A 24345-nucleotide genomic window follows, 5' to 3' on the forward strand; every position below is an offset into this window, starting at 1 on the left:
ATTTATAAAATTAAAAATATATATAAGTGTGTAAATAATATGTTTTAAATGCCAAACTAAATAGACATTACTTGCTTAATTAAACATGCAGTGTGATTAAGTTAATAACAACACACTGTAAAACCATCAGTCACCTTTATCAAATGAAATGAGTGCAGTTAACTCAAAACTGACTGAAAGTTAATTCCATTCATTTGAAAAGAGTTTTGATCTCTTAAATTTCTCATTACTTTAACTTAAATTGAGTAAGTTCACAGTCCTCATATAAATTAGTTTAACTCAAATGGTTTGTAGCAATCGGTTTCCCTAAACAGTTTGAGTTGCCTCAACTTATTGGGTTCAGTACTCAGTTGGTTTGAGTTCTCTTCATTTATTGGGTTTTACTGTGGTCAGATTGCTTCGTTTACTCAAATGGATTAAATTCACAGTACTCATTAGGATTAGTTTTTTGAACTTAAATGGTTTGTTGCAATCGGTTTCCTTAAATGGTTTGAGTTACCTTAACTTTTTGGGTTTTACAGTCCAATGTATCAATGATTATATTTGGCATTAAATAGTTATATATGTATAGATTTTAGCCTACTGCTGCTAACTACGTCTACAGGTGTGGCGCCACCTGCTTGTGAATGTTCATTGGAACAATGGATGGGAAACAGAATCACTGAACTATGCTTGAAATTACACACTGTAAAAATGCAGGGTTCCACACAATTCATTCATTTTGTCTTAACACAAATCGATTATGTTTACACTTTTAACAAATTTATGTGGATTGAACATGAAAAATTAAGTTGACCCAATGAAATCTCTAGAATTGTGTTGTTTTAGCTCATTTAAATTAAGCAGTTTAAACAAGTAAAAAAATAGCATGGTTTTTCGAAATGAACGCCTCAGCATGTCTACTGAAATGGTAGGTCTCAATCCACTTAAAATAAACTCTAGTATGGTTGGCCTGAATGCAATTTAAATGCACACAGACATCTAAAGAAACCAACAATAAAAACATCTAAACAAACACAGCTGATAAATACCATCACAGGTATGCACAAGTTCATTTACCTATATAACATTGTTTCGGATGTTAGTTCAGTTTTGCTATATAAGCCAGAAAAAAACATTTAGGCTAACTAAATTCACCAGGTCTAAATGTATACTCCCACATCACATGAGAGCAAAACTACAAAAGTAAACACACCCTTGAAAAGTACAATATTCCTGGCCAATATTTCGAAAAATGAACCGATTTCTGCCCAACTGAGATTACACCATGAAGTTAAATGTTATGATTGTCCAATTTTTAGTAATACTACAGCAATAGGTGAGTATAAATTAGCACTGTTTGTTCTTTGCCATGTAAAGCAAAAGTAACTCATCAGAGCAGTGCTGATGAAACATTTATTTGAGAGTGTGAGTCTGTATTGTATTCTGTATGTGTTTATATGGAAAAATATATAAAAGATGCAATTTTGTGGCAAAAAAAAGTCTATTATCCTATTGCAATTTATGTATTTGGGTTATAATTCTTTGTTGTACACTCGAATCATTTGGCACAGTGATATAAAAGTGTACAGTATTACAGTGCATTTCCCTGAAATAATTGCACACCTTAGAACTAAACATTCAACAGGCTCTTAGTATATCACTGTTATTTACTTTAGGAAGCCAGACTACAAGTTTGTGATATGGTTGTTGTTGTTTTTTTTGAGCCAGTGTAAATCGCACTCTACTTAGTAATGAGTTCCAATCTAAAGACAGAGAAGCAGAGAGATTGTTGGCAAAAAACCGAGAACTTCCATTGATTAAATATTAAACGTAGACAGCAAGCAAGAACATACTTATCTAACAACACAGCTCATCCTGCAATTTCAATCTATCGATCAGTTCCTCTCCTTAATTATTCACGTAAATGTTGTGTGATTAAATTTAATGAGTAACAAAGCACTGATCATGAGAGAAAGTTTATATGTTTATCTTTGTCAGTGGCTTAAACCTAACATTAATGTGACATTAAGCCTGTCTAGAACATCATAAACTACTTTCTTAGCTCAGTAGTTAATGTTCTGAATTACTCTAAAAAATGAATGCAACTCAACTTAAGTAACATTCTTTTCATTACAAACTTTGCCATTTGGAAATACATGCTAACAATTTTAAGAATTTGCAAAAATGTACTTTTTTACACATGTTTGATTGCAGTATTACGTTAAATGGACTACACAAGGCAATATAATATCGACAAGTTGTATTCCTTTTCACACTGATGTTATACTATTGATGAATAAAGGATTATTTTTGTGCTGTTCTTTGCACAACACCGAAAAAATACCATAAAACAGCTCAATGGTTTATTTTTAACATTATTGGTTGGGTTTGAGTCAGTTGTTCGCTAGGTGATCTGTATAACAAGCCCCACATGTACGAAGGAAACATACAACAAAACATTCCCTAAGAAATGTACTTCAGATTCGCAAAAATTGAAGACAGCACCTTTTAATGGATTTTGTTTCACATAAATGGAGTTTTAGCCTTAACCATCCATGACCTTCTTGACACCCAATATTTTATTGTGCCACAACAACAGTATAAACTACTATGACAATGATCACCTCAGGTACAGTAAATGTATTCTATTCAATGTTAAATGCTACCAATGTGAGTTTGAACATCATTTTATGTGACATTTATTGCCATACAATTTCAGTCCTAACCATCCATGACTTTGACACACAAAATGTCATCGCCCAAGGAGAACAGTATAAACTACTATGATAATGATCACCTCACGTACAGTTAATGTATTTTATTCAGTGATAATTGCTAACAATATGAGTTTGAACAACATTTTACGTCACATTCATTGCTTTAAAATGTTTGTCCTAACCATCCATGACCTCGACACACAATTTCCTCCCGCCAGAACAACAGCATAAACTACTGTGACAATTATCACCTCAGGTACAGTTAATGTACTTTATTCAGTGTTAATGCTACCAATGTGAGTTTAAACACCATTTTATGTCACATTTATTGCCATACCACTGAAAGCAGCAGCAGATAGTTCAGCTCAAATTGTCACCTTGGAATTAAAAGGTTCTATCTGCGTTCTGAACTATTTTGAGAAAATGAGCCCCCAAAGTTTTTGCATTCCATAGCAAACAGAATGTATGTAACATTTGTTTTTTTAAATAAAAAGTCTTAAAATGTAAACAACTTATAAAAAACATCCCATAATGTAAATAAGTCGTCATTTAATAAGAATATGTCAATAACTCAATTTTGACAAAAATGTCAGATAGAACCTTATAATTCTAAGGTGACGAAACATTGACGAAACGTTGAATATAAAATAATTAGCAAAAGGTTTAAAAATGAGTGCAAACCAACAACCTCAGTCACTTAGGAGCCTTTGTACTTTAAAAATGGTAAAGAGCGTCCAGCAGTCGTTATTGATATAACCAATACATTGTGCATCCCTACACCAAATCAGCTGATTAAAGAAAGTTCTTTTCCAAGTGCATCACACATCAGTATATTAAAGATGCCTGAACTATAGCAGTGATCATAATGTAAAGTTTATACATTTATTATTGTCAGTGGCTTAAAGCATTTCTACATACATTAAGCATTTTAGAAAAACCAAGAGGTAAAACCTTTTCATGTCAATGATATTGTTTTGGTGCTGCCAGACGAGACAGGAAATAACGTTAAGCAAACTTCAAGTCATTTGCTTTCCGAACTTTTGTGGTGCGGCAGCTACAGCCTGTCCAACTGATTTGAATCATTCCAAATTCAATTTATTTCCAGGCCCGAAGCCAACAGAGAGCAGTTTATATCTAGCTAATTAACTCAAAAGCAGTACGCTGCAAGAATGACTCTGTGACATCACAAGATTGACATGGGTGACAGGATGCGACACGTAGATGATGGCATGAAGGGCGGTTGTTTGAAGTTATGGCCGATCACTTGATCAGATTGGGCTCAGTGTTCTGACCCTTCACAGCCGCGCCATGGATCATGATCGTAAACACTATGATGCAATCTGACATATTGATTTCAGCTCACAGGCGAATTGACTTTGAACCTTAGAGCTCATATACACTCAAACGAGACAGGAAAGGCTTAACGAGTCAAATCACGTGTCGTAATAATTTTGACTTAGGCATGATACGAAACATCTGCACATAATTTCCTTCAGTGATTTGTTGATTGTTGTTATGGGTCAGAAGAAGGTGTGCCAGCTCTCTTCAGCTTAAACTAAAGTGACTCTCGACTTTGCTACTTTTCTGATGATGCAACAAGCTCACTACAAAATGAGGGACCAATCAGTTCTGGATATAAATGAAGCAGGTTCAGAGCGTTCTTTTTGAAATCAGACAATTAGAGTCCATTAAGGCTGAGTGATATGGAAATAAATATGGAAAGAGAACATTTGACCATAATTCTGTTTTCCATTTAACTAGTTAAGAGGGTTTCCCTTAATTTGATGATCACTTTAGCTTATTTTGTTGATTTTAAGTTACATCGTATAACATGCCAACTAATTCTCATTGGAGTATTAGTAGAAAGAAAGGTTAGGGTTAGGGATAGTTTAAGTTGACATGTACTTGCAATGTTTTTATAGTCTGGAAATTCATAAAATATTGTTTTAGCATTGATATGGCAATGTGTGAATCTGCAATAGTCACATTGCGAAGATATGGAATCTTGAGTCTGAATTATAGTTGATCAGGACCTACAAAAATGTATTTACCACTGTATTTATATAGAATTTATGATTTATGCAAAAAAAATTGTACTTAAAATATTAGTCTAAGTATCCACATTTCAAAGCGGAAATAAGATTATTTATTACTTATACTCCACTGGCAGAAAATTTAGCTTGTTTCAAAGAAAAACTCTGAATTTTTCTGTTTAATTTCTTCTGAAGGTGAAAACAAAACAGTATTTACTTGCTCTAAGAATGTTTTGATATTTGGACTAGAAACAAGACAAAACAAAGTAATAAAAGCATTTTTTTGTGTTGCGATTATTTAATTTCTGTGCATGAATACTGACTCCTAAAACTGTAGACAATCGCAATGTCCGATTTTTCCAATACCGTGCAGCCCTAGTCTGGAGAATGTGTTGGTGGAGCAGTATCAGTAGATATTAAGCAGACAGTCTACTAATACTCTAATGAAACTTGTAGTCAACATAAATGTGCAAAAGGAATCATCAAAATAAATTCATACAATTAACTTGAAACGTAACTTCAACATGTTTTAAGTAACATCCTTTCTATTAAAAGCCATTTGATAAAAGAATGTTCTCTTCTAAGCGTATCACACATCAGTATGTAAAAGATACATATAATATGGGGACAAATATTGTCCACGCTTGTCTCAAACATAAAAAATATATCTACACAATCTACATATTCAGAGAACAAGGAAAACAACATACAGAGCTAATATACAGTCATGCATGAAATTTTAAGTCATATCATATAGAATTTAATCTCAAAATGACTAAAAGAACAACACCAGTTGGCAGTTATTAATATTAAATGTTTTGTAAAACCCAATACAGATATAAAAAATTAATCCAAACAGCTTTTTCATGGTCTTTTCTACAGTTTGTATTCGCTTGTCAAACAAGTTTAACTTTGCACTTGTCTTTTGTAGCATCTTAAAATAAAAATATGGTTCTCAATTTAAAAGTTTACCTTACATCTCAAATTTCAAATCTTTCCCCATTCAACTGACTGAGTCTTTAGTTTTTCCAATGCAAAAATGTATTTTGTCTTAATAATAGCTATTTAGGACCAGTGAAATGTCCTACTGTTCTTTACAGTTTAATTACAGGGTATTCTGAGTGCATTCATTTGAGTGAGACTTTCACAATGAATAAGTTTTTACTTTAAATTTAGAACACAAAACGCATCCAGTTTTAAGAAAAGCTTAAGTTTTATTAATTTTGAAATTCAAAGTAGCAATTGATATACAGTTGAAGTCAGAATTATTAGCCCCCCTGAATTTTTAGCCCCCGTTTATTTTTCCCCTAATTTCTATTTAACAGAGAAAAGATTTTTCACACATTTCTAAACATAATAGTTTGTTCTGTAGACTATCTTAAAAAAATGAGCTTAAAGGGGATAATAATTTTGACCTTAAAATGCCTTTTAAAAAATTAAAAACTGCTTTTATTCCAGCCGAAATAAAACATATAAGACTTTATCGAGAAGAAAAAATATTATCAGACATACTGTGAAAATTTCCTTGCTCTGCTAAACATCATTTGGGAAACAAATTAAAAAAAAAAAAAATTCAAAGGGGGGCTAATAATTCTGACTTCAACTGTACATGGGAAATGGTCAATTGTACATTTTTGAACACATATTATATATATATATATAAAAAGAATATATATATATATATATATATATATATATATATATATATATATATATATATATATATATATTTATATATACACACACACACACACACACACACACACACACACACACACACACATATATATATATATATATATATATATATATATGTATGTATGTATGTATGTATGTATGTATGTATGTATATATATATATATATATGTATGTATGTATGTATGTATGTATGTATGTATGTATGTGTGTGTGTGTGTGTGTGTGTGTGTGTGTGTGTGTGTGTGTGTATGTATGTATGTATGTATGTATGTATGTATGTATGTATGTATGTATATATATATATATATATATATATATATATATATATATATATATATATATATATATATATATATATATATATATATATATATATATATAATTATTAAATCTAATATTTCCAACCATTAGATTTTTTCAATGTGTGTGGTGTTGTTCTTTTAGTCATTTTGAGATTAAATTTAAAAATGGATGTCTATGTAATATTATATATATATATATATATATATATATATATATATATATATATATATATATATATATATATATATATATGTGTGTGTGTGTGTGTAAATGGTCATTTTTCCAATACATATGATTCATATATACCGTAACACATTTTATATATGTGAATCCTAAAGTGAACTTGTTTGTCATATATTCCCATAAATCCTGCTTCTATGAGAAATGACAAACACAATGGTCAAACATGTTTATCTAGCATGTGTTTAAATGGGAAAGTAGCAAAGTGGAATTGAAAAGTGTATTCTGTGTGAACGGCTACTTAAACAAAAATGCCATATAGGAGGTTTTATCCAATGCTGAAAACTCTTTTATAATTGTACTGATATATAAGCTGATAAATACAAATTGAATAAGAATTTTCCAGAGTGTGACAACTAAAACAAAGCATGACCAACTACAGTGAACAACTGACTCCATTTTAAAACAGCTCGAAACAACAAAACTAGAAGGAAACATCTAGATCTTTCTTTTCCTAAAATCTTTTGCAACTGTGAATCAGAAATCCTCTAAATTATTTATTATTTCCTCAGTTCAAAAGTGTGTAGTTGGCCATGAGTGTTTTGATTGTAAAGTTGCTGAAACTTACGTGCACTTTGAAAGAGAGGAAATATACACTTAATTTTTTGACGGTTCCCCCTATAGACTGCTGACCATAAGTTCCACTACTAGTTCATATCTGCTTAGTCTCATCTGGGTATATGTGAATATTGTGTTTTAAATGTTCTCAGGCCATCATTACAATGTCTACAGAATGTAAACATCTGTTAAACTTGTGGACTTTTTAAAGAATTTATGAGACAAGAAAATTCACTGTGAAAAATTCAACATCTTGTCGTTCTATTTAGCACAGTGAAACATTCCCACAGTGACAACATTTTGTCTTTCCTGTCTCACAAACTCAGAAACATCAGATCATGCAGAAAAAAAAAAAAAGTTAAAACCACCATGGCCAAAAACACACATTGAAAACTAAGGAAATATTGCATTATGTATTGGCCCATAGCATTAAAAATATTCATTTATCACCCAATACTAACATGCATGTCAATAAATGTAAGTTATCAATGGCCTACTGTCAATGATAATGTATCTGTAGCATTAGCTAATACTGTTATACAATTAAAATAAATAGAAAAGTGACAAACCATTCTAAATCAATTCGTAAAATCAAAAATAAGGTCCACTCGTATCGTCAGTCACCATGATAGTGAGCGTGCATGTTTTCAAGCGAGATGTCTCAGCGAGAGAACAGGTTAATGGGAGAATGACCTCTGGACCAGCGGGCTGCTCAAAGACAGGAACTCAATTAGCTCAACATGCACACCACGCAGAAATGAACCATCTATGAGATCATGGGAGCTGAAAGAGTGCACGGGTCTTTCTTGCCATTTCCTTGAACTCAACACACGCTAGCAGTCAGAGCAATCCACTTTCCATAATCCATTTACTTCTCAAAGGACTCCATTCATGACTTGCTGTATGTAAACACTGAGATGTGTTTGTTGCAATTACTATAGCATTCCCATCTAGCTTCACGTTCTCAGATACAACGGCTGTTAATATCACCATAGTGTGATCTTGATAAGTATTCATTGTTATGTTGGCATCCTCATAATGCTTTCTGATGTGGCCCTTCGGCTCTTGCCCTTTAGCTAAGGTCAATGTGAAGAGCATTAGTCCCCAGTGATGGGCAAACTGAGAAGAAGCAGGTCAGTCAATAGCAATATGAATCAACAGCTGAGAAAATTACTTGCATTAAGCATGTCCTTTTACCAAACATACATTATACACTACCTGAAAAAAGTCTGGTCATTGTTCCCAGTTGTAAGAGCAACAAATAATAACTTGACTTCTAGTTGATCATTTGGAAAAGTGGCAGAAGGTAGATTTTTTTTCAGATGAATCATCTGTTGAACTGCATCCCAATCATCACAAATACTGCAGAAGACCTACTGGAACCAGCATGGACTAGGGGTGTCACGATTCTCCAAATTCTCGATTCGATTACATTTTCGATTTTTAAGTCACGATTCGATTTTCGATAATGAATAATTAATTAATTAATAACAAATTAATTATTTGTAGCCTACAGTTTAAACTACCTGACCTGTATGGTCTTTGTTTTACCCATAAACAAATCATACAGTAAATGAATAAAGGCAAGATACACACATAATTACCACCTGTCAATCACTTTTTCTTGTGAATAGGCAGTGATCTGTGTCGTTATTATGGCGTCTGTAAAAATAGGTGCACAACCAACAGGAACCAGCCAACAGTATCTGAGGTGTTTGCTAAAATGACTAAGTACTAGTGTGAAAGTAAAAGATTGAAGCAGTCTTAACTAGGTTAATTAGGTTAACCAGGCAGGCCATGGACCCAAGATTCTTACAGAAATTAGTCAAGTTTGGGGAAGGAAAAATCCTGATTTGAGGTTACATTCTGTATGGGGGCGTGTGAGAGATCTGCATAGTGGATGGCTACATTAACAGTCCATAACATTACAAACCACAGAAGAAGAAAAATTCTTCAGTAGAATAGCACTCCTTCTCATACTTCAGCCTCTACATATAAGTTCCTAAAAGCATAGAAGGTCAAGGTGCTCCAGGATTGGCCAGCCCAGTCACCAGACATGAACATTATTGAGTATGTAGGTTAAGATGAAGGAGGCATTGAAAATGAATCAAAAGATTCTTGAGGACCTCTGGGAGTCCTGCAAGAAGGCTTTATTTGCCAATCCACACGACTTTTTAAATGTTATTTGAGTCATTGCAGAAATGTATGGATGCAGTTGTAAAAGCTCATGGGTGATTTACACAATATTAATTCTTTTTTCCACTGCACCATGACTTTATAATCTATACTGTACAATATTTCTGACTTTTGTCTAAGCAAAGTCAAACATTGCTGTTCTAATTAAATCATTAAAAATCAAGGCATGATCATATTTTATGTTGGTAAAATAAGTATATTCTAGAGGCCTTTGCCTTTTATATGTCACTTCTAATACCAAATGATTAACTAGAAGTCAAGTTATTATTTGTTGTTCCTAAAACTTGGATAGGCGACAAGACTTTTGTCACGTGTAAAAAATGCTATTTATAATGCACTTAGTTAAAATGTAAGCTAAATTTAAGTATAATACTGCAGTGGCAACATCTTGAACCTCAATAATAAGATATAAAGTAATAAATTAATAATAATACTTGTATAATTTAATCTATATTATTAGATTTTTAACAATAAAATAATTTTCGCTAGTAGTATAAAACACAAAATATGTTTAAAATAGCCTATGTAAAAAAAAAAAGAGATACCAGAAATATATCATATTCCAATCAGGTTCTTTCCTAAATGAAGATTCGTGTGAGATGCTATGGATGCAGCATAAGAGGACTAATCAAAGCAAACATACTTAATTACAAAGCTAAATGATTAAGGCTCCATCTCTATAATACAGTAATGAGAATCATTACTCTGTGACCACAGCGATTTAATTAACTAAAAGGCTGCCAATTACGCTATAATTCAATACGGGACTATTATTATTGATTATTATGGTTAAATTCCCCTCACTCTGATGTGTGCGGGTCTCTATTCCTTCAGTATGCGACACTGAAAAGGTTTGAGATACTGTAGCAGAACCGGTTACTATGCGGAATTAGCACTAATTTATTGTATTATACAAATGTAACATGGAAGATTTCAATGATAGGATTCAAAAAGAGTACAATTAAACCTATCTAAAGTGTATATCTAAAGCTGTTATCAAACAGCCATATAATTTTATCCATCATCATCAGAAATGCAATGTCAGAAATGTAATTCGGCATCCCATTAATGTAAGCACGGAATGGACGTCTGTCATTAAGAAATCTAATTTCACATCTCCTGTGGGATAAGGCAGTATGTTTGCATTTACTTTATAATCTCTTTTGGGATTAGATGGGACATTAGAGCTCATAAATGAGGGACCTTTGAACAACATATTCTCCTGGATGGTATCATTACCATAAGCAATTACTAGCATTATTCACTTAATGTTCTAATATAAGCCAGAGACAAAACAACAGTCAAGATTAGACTGCCTGCAAAAACAAAACCCTTAGGTCTCTCTTTTTTCCATTTCTTTTCCATTTCTGTGTATTTTTTGAAATACCATCTAGTGTGATTCATTACTCAGTCTGTTCTCCTCTACTGCTTCAAACTGCATAAACTCACAGTTTTACGAGTTTTACCTGCTGAGTCTTAATATTCACAGTGAATGGTTAAAATGGGCCAGCGGGCGAATTTACATGGACTAGTGAGTTTGAACCATTGCTGTCATTTCCTAAATGTTAACTCTTGCATTTTAAGAGTGCAAGTAAAACCACTCATGTACTGAAAAAGGTCAACAGTATCCTAAAAAAGTATTATTTAAAATCACTGAAGCAAACAAAATTTATTGACACTGTCAGACTGGAAGCTTATGTTCTATATTGTGTATTTGTCACACTTTATGTGTGTATGTAGGTTATGGAAGTTTTAAACCAATAAAAAGTTTTAAAAAGCGCAATTGGATTCTCAAACCATCATTAAAACTTCCTAGGTCCACCCTGCTTCGATCTGCTTCATCTGCTTATTTGCAATGCAGTTTCTTGAAAGCATTATAATCTAAGCTGACCTCAGAGATTGTAGCGATTGTAAGCTGACAATGGTTCTAGCATCTACTTTTGAGTTACAATGATTCACAGAAAATCAGCCTTGGTTATTTGAGTAAGTATGGCATTTCTTTAGTCCATTTTACAAGATTTTAAATAAGTCGTTTATGTCTTCAGAATGTGTCTGTGAATTTTCAGGTCAAAATACCCAACAGATCATTAATTATTTCCTGTTGAAAATGTCACTTTTTGGGTCAGATGAAAATGTTTGCGCCTGTGACTTTACATGAAAATGAGCAGAGGTTTGTGCCTTCAGAAGGAGGGTATTCTGCGTTAGATAAAAACAACACCATGACAGACAGCAACTAAAGATCTCATAAATACCACAGTAAGACAGAATCAGGAAATATCCTAATGGTTATTTGATGTAGATGTAGAGGAGATTATTCAGCCTTCCTGCAACGATGAATGAGCCACACACAAAAGTCAACACTGACGACAGTGCGCTGTGTTTTTAGGCCTCATCTGTGGATTTGCGCTTTATATCGTTCACTTGCCATGCTGACACATGAAGAAACATGAAGTAAACAACTGATTTACAGTACCAAGGGGTGATTGTACAGGTGTTTGCACGTGCAATACATGTAAAAGATCATCTTAAGCATACAAAAGCAGAATTTTTGTTTGTTTGTTGTAGTTGTTTTTACTACCAAACCAATATTAATCATGCATATTCTGAACCACAGATCACAGGGCATACCAAACCCTAGTTGAACATTGGAACAATTCGTTTTTTTTTAAAGAGAACCATTGCACCACTAGTACTCACACACACAAACACACAAGCGTATTTAACATTAAATATCATGGTGGGCCTGGGATTTGGATCCTAGTTTAACATCAAACTGTAAAAAATCCAACTTGAAAAAAATTTAAATAACTTCTTTTTTTTTGGTTTGGCAATAATCCGTTAAAATTTCTGTACGACTACATTTAAAGTGAACCTATGATGAAAACCATCTTTTTAAAGCTGTTTGGAAAGAACTATGTATAGGTATAGTGTTTCCACAGTCATATTGGGGTGATATAAACATAAGTCTCTTTTTTTAACTTCCTGATGTTAAAATAGGATCCAAATCTCTCCCATTTTGAGGCCGACCGCAACTTGACGTAGGAGTGTGGTTTCCCACCCCACCCAATTGATTGGCAGCTGCGTATTAACATGTCTCAATAGTGATGCGTACAATCATATCAACAAGACAGGACGTGCGCAAAGCAACCGGGAATAAAAGATCTGTTCAGTTTGCTAGGATCATCAATCATCATCAAATGTGATCAAGAGTGAGTTTTACAAGTTTAAAACAGTGCATGTTTGTAATGAATTACCGCAATTTACTTTGTAACACATTTACATTGGTAAAGTTCTTACTGTGGTATTTCTCACAAACGTTACGTAAGATCTGCTTCCTTCATGTCTGTCTGTTGTCTGAGGCAGCTGAGGGAGGAGATTGAAGCACACTGACAGGCATGTGGAAACGGTCGGCGTGGAGGACTTGCATTAAAGGCACAGTTCACAAAAACTGCTACCTGATGCTCAGAGCTATAAAATAGAAACTTTTGAAAGGTATAATAAATAATCTGATGGGTTTTTGAGCTGAAACTTGACAGACACAAAACACTTATCTTAAATCTGGAAAAAAGGGTAACCTAGGTGCCCTTTAACATGTTTATTTACCCTAGATCTAAATTTTGTTTGTTAAGTTAACAAGATTACTTTTGAGAGTGAAATTTTGCAAATTCACCAAAGAAAAAGCTTTTGCCAACTTGTTATTTAAAGTTAAGCTATTCTCAGACCTCCTCGTTTAAAAGTTGCAGTATTTCTTACTCTAACAACAACAACGGCAAAAATAATAGTAACACCAATAAAAACATTATAGTCATTATTATTAACAACAAAAACAACAGAATATATATTTTTTAATTATTTATTTGTTATATTTGAGGGGTGCGGAGGGGGGAGATCAGAGCTTTAAATGTGAATTTTTATCTCACATTTACCAAAAATAAACGCTCAGCGCATGTGATCTGTTAATTTGTATATATATATATATATATATATATATATATATATATATATATATATATATATATATATATATATATATATATATATATATATATATATGTATATATATATATATGTATATATATATATATATATATATATATATATATATATATATATATATATATATATATATGTATATATATATATATATATATATATATATATATATATATATATATATATATATATATATATAAATGGAATTTTCTTCTAAACAAAATGAAAAGGAACATTCAAATGCCTAAAAAGATCAAAACAACTACCCAAATGATAAATCAAATGTATTTTTTTAAACAGCTTTATCGTTGTTTTTTTAACAGTAAACGTTGTAAAAATGACAGAAAGTATTATGCCCACAAAGCTACAACATACATAATAGGCTGTAAGTGGATGAAAACGTGATTTAATGCAGACATTCTAATAATAGACAAAACACATGTCTAACAAACTTTGTAACACCATTTGAGCTTCATTTATGTAAAATGTTAATAATACTGGATCATATTTGATCTGACAGCATTGTTTTATTATAGAAAAATTATTTTCTGACAGTGGCAATATTTAATATCACAATCATAAATCAAGTTTGTACAGTGAATAGGATTGTCGTATATGATGCCAGTTTGCATTTGCAATTTTAAGTCTCACTGTTGTTTCAAGAAACTCTTAATGAGTGAACCTCAAGATGACAGCCATTCCCTTCCCCCTCTAGACACACTAAAGACCAAACGAGGACAGTTAAGTCCTAACTAAGTCGTTGTGTTGGTTGCACATTGTTGTAAATGATCGGTCAAACACACCATGCATGAATGGTCACTAGAAAATAACACGTAAAGACCCATGTAGAAATCGAGAGCCCCAAACGCCCTTGGGACACAATTTCAATCAATGTCTTCTTGTCCTTCCACCACCAAAGCAAATTAGATTCCACTGATGCATGGGGTGGAAATGTGACCCATAACTAACTGAAGGATCTGGGATACGACTACAGTAGGTACCAAAGCCGCACAATTAGTCAAAATGTGGTTTTTAAGAGATTCATTAATGTCCACTGGAAGCAATGGATGAAGAACAATGGATCATTGTGAGGACATTGAGCTTCGTTATGACACTGAAACAAGACAGTGCACTGAAATTACCTTATCTAACCCTTAAAATAAGTTATAAGTGATGTATCCCACGGCAAAACCAGGACTAAATGTCATCTTGGCCTGCATGTTTCCTCCTGTTTGAAGAATGGAAATACAGGACAAAAGATGATGGTACCCTTCCATTAAAGAAAATAACCAAACAGTGGTCACTGACATAACTCAAAACTGAATAAAGTAATGATTCATTTAAAAATGACTGAAAAAAAACTCATGAAAATCAGATATTGATTTTAAATTGTGGCAAAAAAAAAGCAATAAAAAAGGCAAACTAATGAAATTGGCCTGGACTAAATTAAAGAGTAACAACAGTTTTGTTTATGTATGTGGTTGCCAGGTTTTCTTTCTTTCTTTCTTTCTTTCTTTCTTTCTTTCTTTCTTTCTTTCTTTCTTTCTTTCTTTCTTTCTTTCTTTCTTTCTTTCTTTCTTTCTTTCTTTCTTTCTTTCTTTCTTTCTTTCTTTCTTTCTTTCTTTCTTAGCATGCAAATAACTAAATGGGGTATAAAGTCAAGGGGAAAAAATACTGCAAGAAACCACTTGAAAATTCTCTGGATTTCTGATTTATGGTTATGTAGTTGAGGTGTTGTCATTTAAAAATTTATTTTTATATAATATATGTAGGGGTATGAAAATGTATTGTAAATGCAGTTAACAGAATACACCATTCACATGGCATTTACTTTTCACATATAAATGCACATCTGACAGTAAATAATTGATTTCTAGTTACAATAAATTCTAAAAAGTTAACACCATAGTTATATAGTGACAAGCTTGAATTAACAGACTTACTAATATGTTTATTAAGGAGTAATTTTTTCTGAACGTTTACTTTAGAACTAATCATGTTAAATAATAAATAACAATATTAATATTTATTATTATTATTGGTATTATTATTTATTATTGATATGTATTATTCAAAATATTAAATAATTATTAAATAACAGAAGCAAAAAAAATGTATTGAATAACGAAACAATTAAATAATGGCGATAATGTCCATGCAAATAGAGCTCTGCTTTTTCTTTTTGTCATTTATCCGAATGTAAATTTACCACAGTTAACACTATTATTTTTAAAGCAAAGTTGTGGTAACGATAAGCCAATAACAGGTAAAACTATACTTCTATCTACACTATATAAGGAGTTCAGATGCAAAAACCTTTAAGTGCCATCTGAAATTTTATTCTAAAATGAGCATTTTTCTCAGCCTCCAATACTTTTGTGCAGTTATTGCACTTTAAAGGCAATGCAAACAACCTATTTTTGCCAAAAAAGTGGATTTACTGAACACTCACACAGAATCTTGCGAAAAATGCTCATCTTAGAAGAAAAGTTTAAGTGGCATCTAGAGGTTTTTGTATCTGAACTCTTCATATTATATATTCAGACTGATTCAGAAATAAATGACAAATAGTTGTTCAAATAAACAGCAATTTACCAGACAAAGTCCTTTTAGGTTTAAATATTTGTAAAAAATGTTTCGATGCCCTTTTGTAGTTAGTGCATTAATACAATGTGCACATTACAATACAACCTTCACTGTTTATTGCCTTTATAACCTACTTTATTAAATATTTCATTTAAGATTTGGTCCAGAAGTCTGTTTACTTTCTTAAACATACCCACAATCTTCATAGAGCAAAAGAAAACTAAGAGTGCACATCATATCTGTTTTTTCAATCATGCTGAAAGTAGTGACGGCGATGGAGAAACTGACAGGATTTATATGCACTCCTCATAACACAAGCTAAACTAAATCTCTAAAGCAATAAACTCTGAAATAAAACAGTGTAATCTACCAAATGAGATGTATCGGCCTGCGATGAGAATTGTGCTGATGCAGGAGCGCTAGTTTGAACTTGATGTTTGATCTCCTGTGGTCTGATCCTCAGGAAGCACCTCTTGGCTGAGGGTTCCAGAGGTCAGAAGCCACGGACCTCCAACAGATAAAGTAACAGGGTCAGAGCTGTGTATCCACAAATCAATGCCCCGCACACAATACATGACATAGGGTCTGGACTTATTTTATGCAAACAACTAGCCTGATGGAAAGCTATGGACAGCTGTGGGACTTTAGAGGTCAGAGGATATATCTGATTATCAATGACACATACTCTCCTTCATTAAAGAAACTCATCACCTTATTAGTCGTCTGTTAATTAAAACGATTTTTACACAGTAGCAGCTTGTGTTGTGGAAAATGAAAAGTGAATATCTACCAGAAGCGTACATTGATACTTATATAAAAAAAACATGACAGGGCCTGACTTAAGCTTGTCGTCCTCAAAAAAAGTCATACAAAGACAAGCATCAAATCATACAATTCAATAATAGACCGCTTCCTTGATCACTGTCCTCTTCAATTATGTCACTTTCGAGTCATAGGCTTAAACATGTATTGCACGCATTGCACAGTAAATTTAATGCAAATGTGACAGGACCGACAGAAACGTGGGGACATTTGTAAATGTATTAGTAATATATATTTGTAGTATTTATTTGTAGAAATTCTTTATAATTTTATGCTTTTAATCAATTGAAACTTAAACTTGCTATTTCTAAGGTTTTTTTTCTGAATAAAAGTTTTTAACTTAACAAAAGTATTAAAGCTGTAGGTTCAATTGAGCTAAGGGACAAGGACAATAACAGGGTTTGTACTAGGGATGTCCAGATCCGATCACGTGATGGGAAATCGGGCCCAATCACAGACTCAATCAGAATCTGACGTTTTCTACCGATCAGGACTCGAATATTTGTGTATATATATATATATATATATATATATATATATATATATATATATATATATATATATATATATATATATATATATATATATACAAACAAACAAATATTCGAGTCCTGATCGGTAGAAAACGTCAGATTCTGATTGAGTCTGTGATCGGGCCCGATTTATTTTATTTATTTATTTATTTTTAACACATCTATATTAATGTGGCGGCAGAGAGTTAGACGTCTTTCTTGAACAGAACACAGAAAAAAACACAGAAACTGCAAGGTGTGTGGCATGACATCATTTTGTTGCACAGACACTAATGGTTAAATGCCGGCAAAGTAGAACACGGAAGCAGCTTGAAGCGGAGAGCGCAAGTATGTCTGCGGTCTAGAGATATTATAAAGTTGACCAAAACAACATTGCCATACAGTAGCAAACTGTGAGATATGTCAAATTGAGATTGCCTGCCGGGTATTTTAAGTTGAGGAGCTATTTTTTATTTGATTTTTTTTTTTATATTTACTGTTTTTATATTCACAAATACAAAAGTGGAGAATTTAAGTTATTTATGACTTGATTGTTTAAGCTACCTCACAGAAGTGTTCTGTTTGTTAACAGAGTTGACGAATGTTAAAATAAGGTGAAATAAGGTAAATAAATATAAAATAACGAGAAAATAATTCGGTATCGGCAGATACGCAAAATCAAATGACTCAGACTTGAGGGCAAAAAAATAAATAAATAAATAAAAATGTTTGGGACATCCTTAGTTTGTACATTTGTAAAGTGCTTTTAATAAAGAAAAAAAATCGGTGAATGACATATTCCTTTACTGAACAACTTACAGAAATCAACCATCAGTCCATTTTAGATATTTTTGGGGGGAAATATTTTCGTCACTCTACTTATGTTTTTATTTCAGAGACAGATAATGTTTGTTTCTGGTAGAATGTCCCGTTTAAAAAAAAATAATAATAATTGTACTGCATATATTGAATAACTAGTACAGTAGAATTATGATACGTTAAGTGTTTATAATGAAGTGTATAAATAATAACATATAAATAAAAGGGATAAACAAAAAGTGGTTTTAAAATGTATGCCTCAAAATGTTTTTAAAACTGTTAAAACTGTAAAAAATGTTATATTGTTTAAGACATTATTTTGCTTTATTACTTAAAATCCAAAATATTTTAATAAAACCACAAGAAATAGCAGAATAAAATTACTTAAATGAGAGAAAAACCTTTTTGTGAAAACTATTTTTAAAAGGCTCCACTTACCTTACTGTACCTAAAGTCATTTACTGTCATGCATATTTAATGCAGCATCTATTGCCGAAAATGCTTAGATGATAACATTTACAGTTCAATTGATTAATCAAATAATACTTACTATCTTTCATGTTGTCTACCACATATTTCATAGCTACTATATTTCATGCGACACAAATAAATAAAGAAATAAAAGTCAAGCAGGAAAACATGAGCTCTTATCAAAAACAAACAAGAGGTCTTGCTCTTTACACTATACCGATGATGCGTTCAAGGACAAACAACTGTGAAATACTGCAAAACACTGCAGTTTAAATGTCAAACCGTCAAAGCAAGTGTGCCGACAGCAGACAGACACACGCGATTATTACATGCGTCCCCCGTCATGGACAAAACCCATTGCTTTTATCATCATCCATTTTCATAGGATGGCTTGTCATAAAAGAGATGAGATCCATTTTGCAGGAGGCTCTGCCAACCATCCTGTGTCTTTAATGAGGGGTTTTAAGCCTCATCTGTTATCAGAGCTGTGTACTCTATTATTTTACTGGCAGTATTTTCCTTTCGGAAGACAAACACATTGTGTTTGCCCAGAGCGAAGCACACCTGCTGCACACCTGCCCTCTGACCAGCTCTCGGCTCCAGGCTTTTGTTTTTCCTCACGGCAAAGAATCAAGGTGCTTCCGCATCATCTCCAACAAAGGTTAAAACAAGAGCCGTTCAGCAGGAACAAATCTAATCGTATTGTTCTTTACCACCTGGCTCACAACATTATATTCATGCACACATAAAAAAAAGGTCAGTTCTAAAAGTTTGTTTTGAGAATGGTCAATTCAAATGTAAATTTACATTGAAAAATTCAACAGTCATTGTGGATAGAACAATTAATATATGTAAATATATAATATATGTAAATATAAAGCCACAACTATTTTCAAAATGTTTAAAAAGTCATTAAAAAAAGTATATTATAATATTAATAATTTCACAGAATCATGCGCGTATCTTATCAAATATGTGTTTGTTTCTGTTTCTATTTGCATATTCTCAGTGCGGGTCACATGTTATCTGGATTACTTAATCAGATAATCAAATTAAGCACATGTAATTTGATATTACATTTTAAAATGCTTATAACCTAACTTCATGCTCTTTATTTTTATTATTCACAATTAATTGATTTTCCCAGATTCTATGTTTCATTTGAGTAATCTACATGTACTACATATTTTTGTAGATTCTTTTATAGCACACCATTAGGTACCACCTTATTTTGATGGTCCATTTCAGCATTAGTAGACTGTCTGCTTAATATCTGTCAATACAGATGTTCAAGACATTTAACACCAACCCTAATCCTAACCTCAACTCCAACCAAAGTCTTAGTCTTATCTAATGAGAATTGGTTGGTATGTAGATGCAGTGTAACTGAACTTTAACAAATCATTAAAATAAAGTGTGACCCGCCATTAATTTAAACTCATTATTTACTCTCGAGTTCCAAAAATGTTGGAAGCCTGTAACCATTGACTTCTATTTGTTTTTCTACTATGGAAGTCAATGGTTACAGGTTTTCAGCTTTCTTCAAAATGATTAAAAAGTAATGAAAAAATTTTATTACATTATTAACAATTTCACAGAATCATTATCATACCAAACATTTGCTAGATTCTGCATTTACTTGCATATTCTCAGTGCAGGTTACATGTAATCTAGATTACTTCATCAGATAATCAAAAATTAAGTACATGTAATTTCAATATATAGCATTTAAACTGTTTATAATCTAATTAAATAATCTTTTATAGAATATGTTTACAAATTATTCACGCAATGTCATTTATTCATAATTCATTGATTTTAAGAGATTCTATTTTTCTCTAATACAATTTCCTTTATAAAAAAGAATTCTACTGTATATGTGTAGATTATCAAAGCATTATTTAGCTTTGAAAATTGACATGAGCATGGAAAATCAGTTTTGTGAACCCAAGCTTTTGAGTTTGGAAACCAATTTTTAAAAGAAGTAAACAAGTTGAAAGTAATCAAAAAGTATTCCCAGTAATCAGATTACATTATTTAAATAAGAAATTTAGACTAGATTACTGGCTACAATTTTCATGATGCAATTTGCAATCAGTACCATAAAGTTCTTAAGTAATCTACACATATCTACATATTTTTGTAGCTTATTTTATAGCTCACCATTCATTTAAACTTACTATGTAGTTACCCTCAAGTTGTCCCAAAGCTGCAAGAGTTTTTTTCTTGTTGAACACAAAAGATGTTTTTTTTTTAAATGTTGGAAACCTGTAACCATTGACTTCTATTTGTTTTTTCTACTATGGAAGTCAATGGTTACAGGTTTTCAGCTTTCTACAAAATGATTAAAAAGTAATAAAAAAAAATAAATTACATTATTAAAAATTTCACAGAATCATTATCATATCAAATATCTGCTAGATTCTGCATAAACTTGCATAGTCTCAGTGCAGGTTACATGTCATCATGATCACCTTATCAGATAACAAAGATTAAGTACATGTACACCCACAAGTTGTTCCAAACCTTCATGAGTTTCTTTTTGTTGAACACAAAAGAAGATATTTTGAAAAATGTTGGAAACCTGTCACCATTGACTTGCACAGTATTTGTTTTTCCTACTGTGGAAGTCATGGTAACAGGTTTTCATCTTTCTTTAAAATATTTTGTTTTGTTTTCATTAGAAGAAGGGCAATTATAAAGCTTTGGAAGTGAGTAGATTAAAAATGTTGGATTAACTATCATTTTAATATGCATTGAAAACCTCACTCAATCATGACAAACAATGCAGTAAATACATTTATCTAGTAATTTTGATCTACTGTAATGCACCTTGCAAGGCGAAATGATTAAATTTAAGTTGCTTAGGAAAAAAACTGCAGCGTATCTGACAGCGTATCTGTCCACATGACCATTAAAATGCAATTTTCCATTATTATTAGACTGCAAGTTTAAATTAACATCTGAAAGCATCTTTGGTTGTTCTCTTACTTTTTGACTCATAAGTAATATTCATTCAGTTAACATCATCCTTGCCATCCACTAACAAAGACAAATGCAACACTTTTGCATTCACACACTGCCAAATGTCTTCCGAATGACCGGAATAGCTGTGAAACCTCTGCTATGCTCCACTTTTGTCTGTATTCAAGCTGTCACGATGCAACCATTCCTTTTTAATGCAACTGACCACACACTGAGATTTAGGATCTATTCAGGAACGGGTTCAACTCTAGTTATCTGCAGTTATTTTGAGAGATGTGTGTTAGTACAGTTGGGCACAGGGGTTTTAAGTGGGATTATAATATATTGATGCATGGACACAAGCGTGTTGCTAGCATGGACCATGTGGTACATTAGGATTGTACATATTTTGTCTTTGACACTATGAAACTGTCTGGTCAATTTCTTTAGAAGCGCTCAGTTGTCTGTGTTTAGGGACCGAATGCAGACCCCATGGATATACAGATGAACTCTTTGTTGTCTGCTGAGCAGAGTTACATTTAAAACATGATGCAAAATGAAACACAACTTAAAATTATTATAACTAAATATAAAATGGTAAAAATTATTTGCCTTTATTACACTGAAAAGTAGGGTTTAGGTTCACTTTGAAACCATTTTTGCTTAAACATGGCAAATAACACCCCAAGTACACTTAAACATAATTGTTTACATAATTAAATTAAATCCATAGTTTCCAGAAAGCAAATTTAACTTGTTATTGAACCATTGCTAAAGTATTATCAATAACTTTTTTATAATTAAACAGAATAAAAGTTTGTCCATCACTTAAAAATGTCTTTGAGAAAGAAAACCAGTAAACAAAACATTTGCAAAATGTTCTTAATTTACTGCGTTTCGGTATTTATAGATTAATAAAATTCATATAAACTGAAACCTCAAATACGAATATATATTTAATGACTTATAAAATTATCCAAAGCAAAAACAAGTAGAAAAACTTATGCTATGAATTCTTATATTCATTGTTTGGACCATGGCTTTGTCTTAAAACATATTGCGAGCTTCCCATCTACACCCTCGAACAGGTTATTTTTCTGAACATTGGGTTCATTAAAGGACCCTCCAGTTATATATAAAAAAACAATTTATCCTTTGAATATTATGAAAGTTGGCGGTTCATTCCGCCGTGGCGACCCCAGATTAATAAAGGGACTAAGCCGACAAGAAAATGAATGAATGAAGATTATGAATGTATATTTGCGGGTTTCTTGAATGTTGTATAAAAATTAAGACAACAGAAATGAGAAACCATTTCATCTGAGAAGCAACATGCAGTCTATGTAGGCTGCTTTCCATGGTTTTGACACACAACCCCGTGTTGTCACTGGTTACTTAAGGATGTTCACTAAAGGCGACAATTCAGTTTAAGTTAAAATACGACAAGTGTGACAGTCTCTAGACAGCCATTCACCAGCTCTGCCTCTCAACATAGTTGTTTATCCCACACAGTGATGGCTAAAGAGCGGACAGTTCGCGCGAGGGCATCAGGCTGTTATGGAATATAAACCCTTACCTTCAGACAGGAGAAGCAGGAGCACTCCCCACACGATTCCCCGCGTACTTCCCATAATTGTCAATCATAAGTGTAATGTCACAACGAACAGGTAAAAGTATTTTGATTCCTGACAACAGAACTTTGCCTTGTTTTGATTCGAGCGAAAGGAGCCACGAAAGTCCTCAACGTGAGTGTCCCATTGACGGGCGACTGCGGCGCGAGCTGCTGGACCGTCCGCGCGCGCGCGCTCACTCTCTCTTACACACACAGGGAGAGAGAGAGAGAGAGAGAGAGAGAGAGAGAGAGAGTGAGAGAGAGAGAGAGAGAGAGAGAGAGAGAGAGAGAGAGAGAGAGAGAGAGAGAGAGAGAGAGCACAGCAGGGGGAGGTTCACATCTCATCCAGCCAATTTCCTCAGATGTGTGTTTATGTCCTGAATCACATCAGCGGGTCTCCAATGAGCCCAAGACTTCTTCCTGAATTAAAACGAAATTTTGAGGACATGCAAATAATATGCTCGTTAAAGGTGTCTCCAGTGTGACTTCTGGTTTCCCCTTACCTGTCATATTATTAAGAATTAATAGTTTTAGATATACCGATTCCTTTGCAGTGTAAAAGAGCAACACTGTTTAACTTTATAGTATCATTAATCTGTAGCCTTTACAATAATCAGTAACTGCATTAATGCCTACACTTCAGCTTGCTGTCACATAGGGAAATTGACAATTGGATTATCTAAGTAAATTCTTCAAAAAGTTAATATATGCCTATACATGCCTATAAAACTATAATTGCATTCTATTAATTATAAGGTAATTAACACAATATAACATTTCGATTTTTAAAAAAAAGGAAATGTCTTAATGTTCAACAACAACAACAACAACAACAACAA

General features: G+C 32.6%; 1 protein-coding gene across 1 annotated transcript in view; it reads right to left on the reverse strand.

Moving 5' to 3' along the window:
• The window catches only part of ret (ret proto-oncogene receptor tyrosine kinase), a 50036-nt gene extending 26402 nt beyond the window's left edge, over positions 1 to 23634 (reverse strand). Inside the window, 1 exon segment of the mRNA NM_181662.2 lies at positions 23471 to 23634. Within this exon segment, the coding sequence (NP_858048.2) occupies positions 23471 to 23525 (55 nt within the window). The 5' untranslated portion in view covers positions 23526 to 23634.
• Positions 23635 to 24345: the final 711 nt, after the last annotated feature.

The sequence above is a fragment of the Danio rerio genome, chromosome 13 (assembly GCF_052040795.2).
Source record: "Danio rerio strain M-AB ecotype USA chromosome 13, GRCz13ab, whole genome shotgun sequence".
In the NCBI taxonomy this organism is placed as follows: Eukaryota; Metazoa; Chordata; class Actinopteri; order Cypriniformes; family Danionidae; genus Danio; species Danio rerio.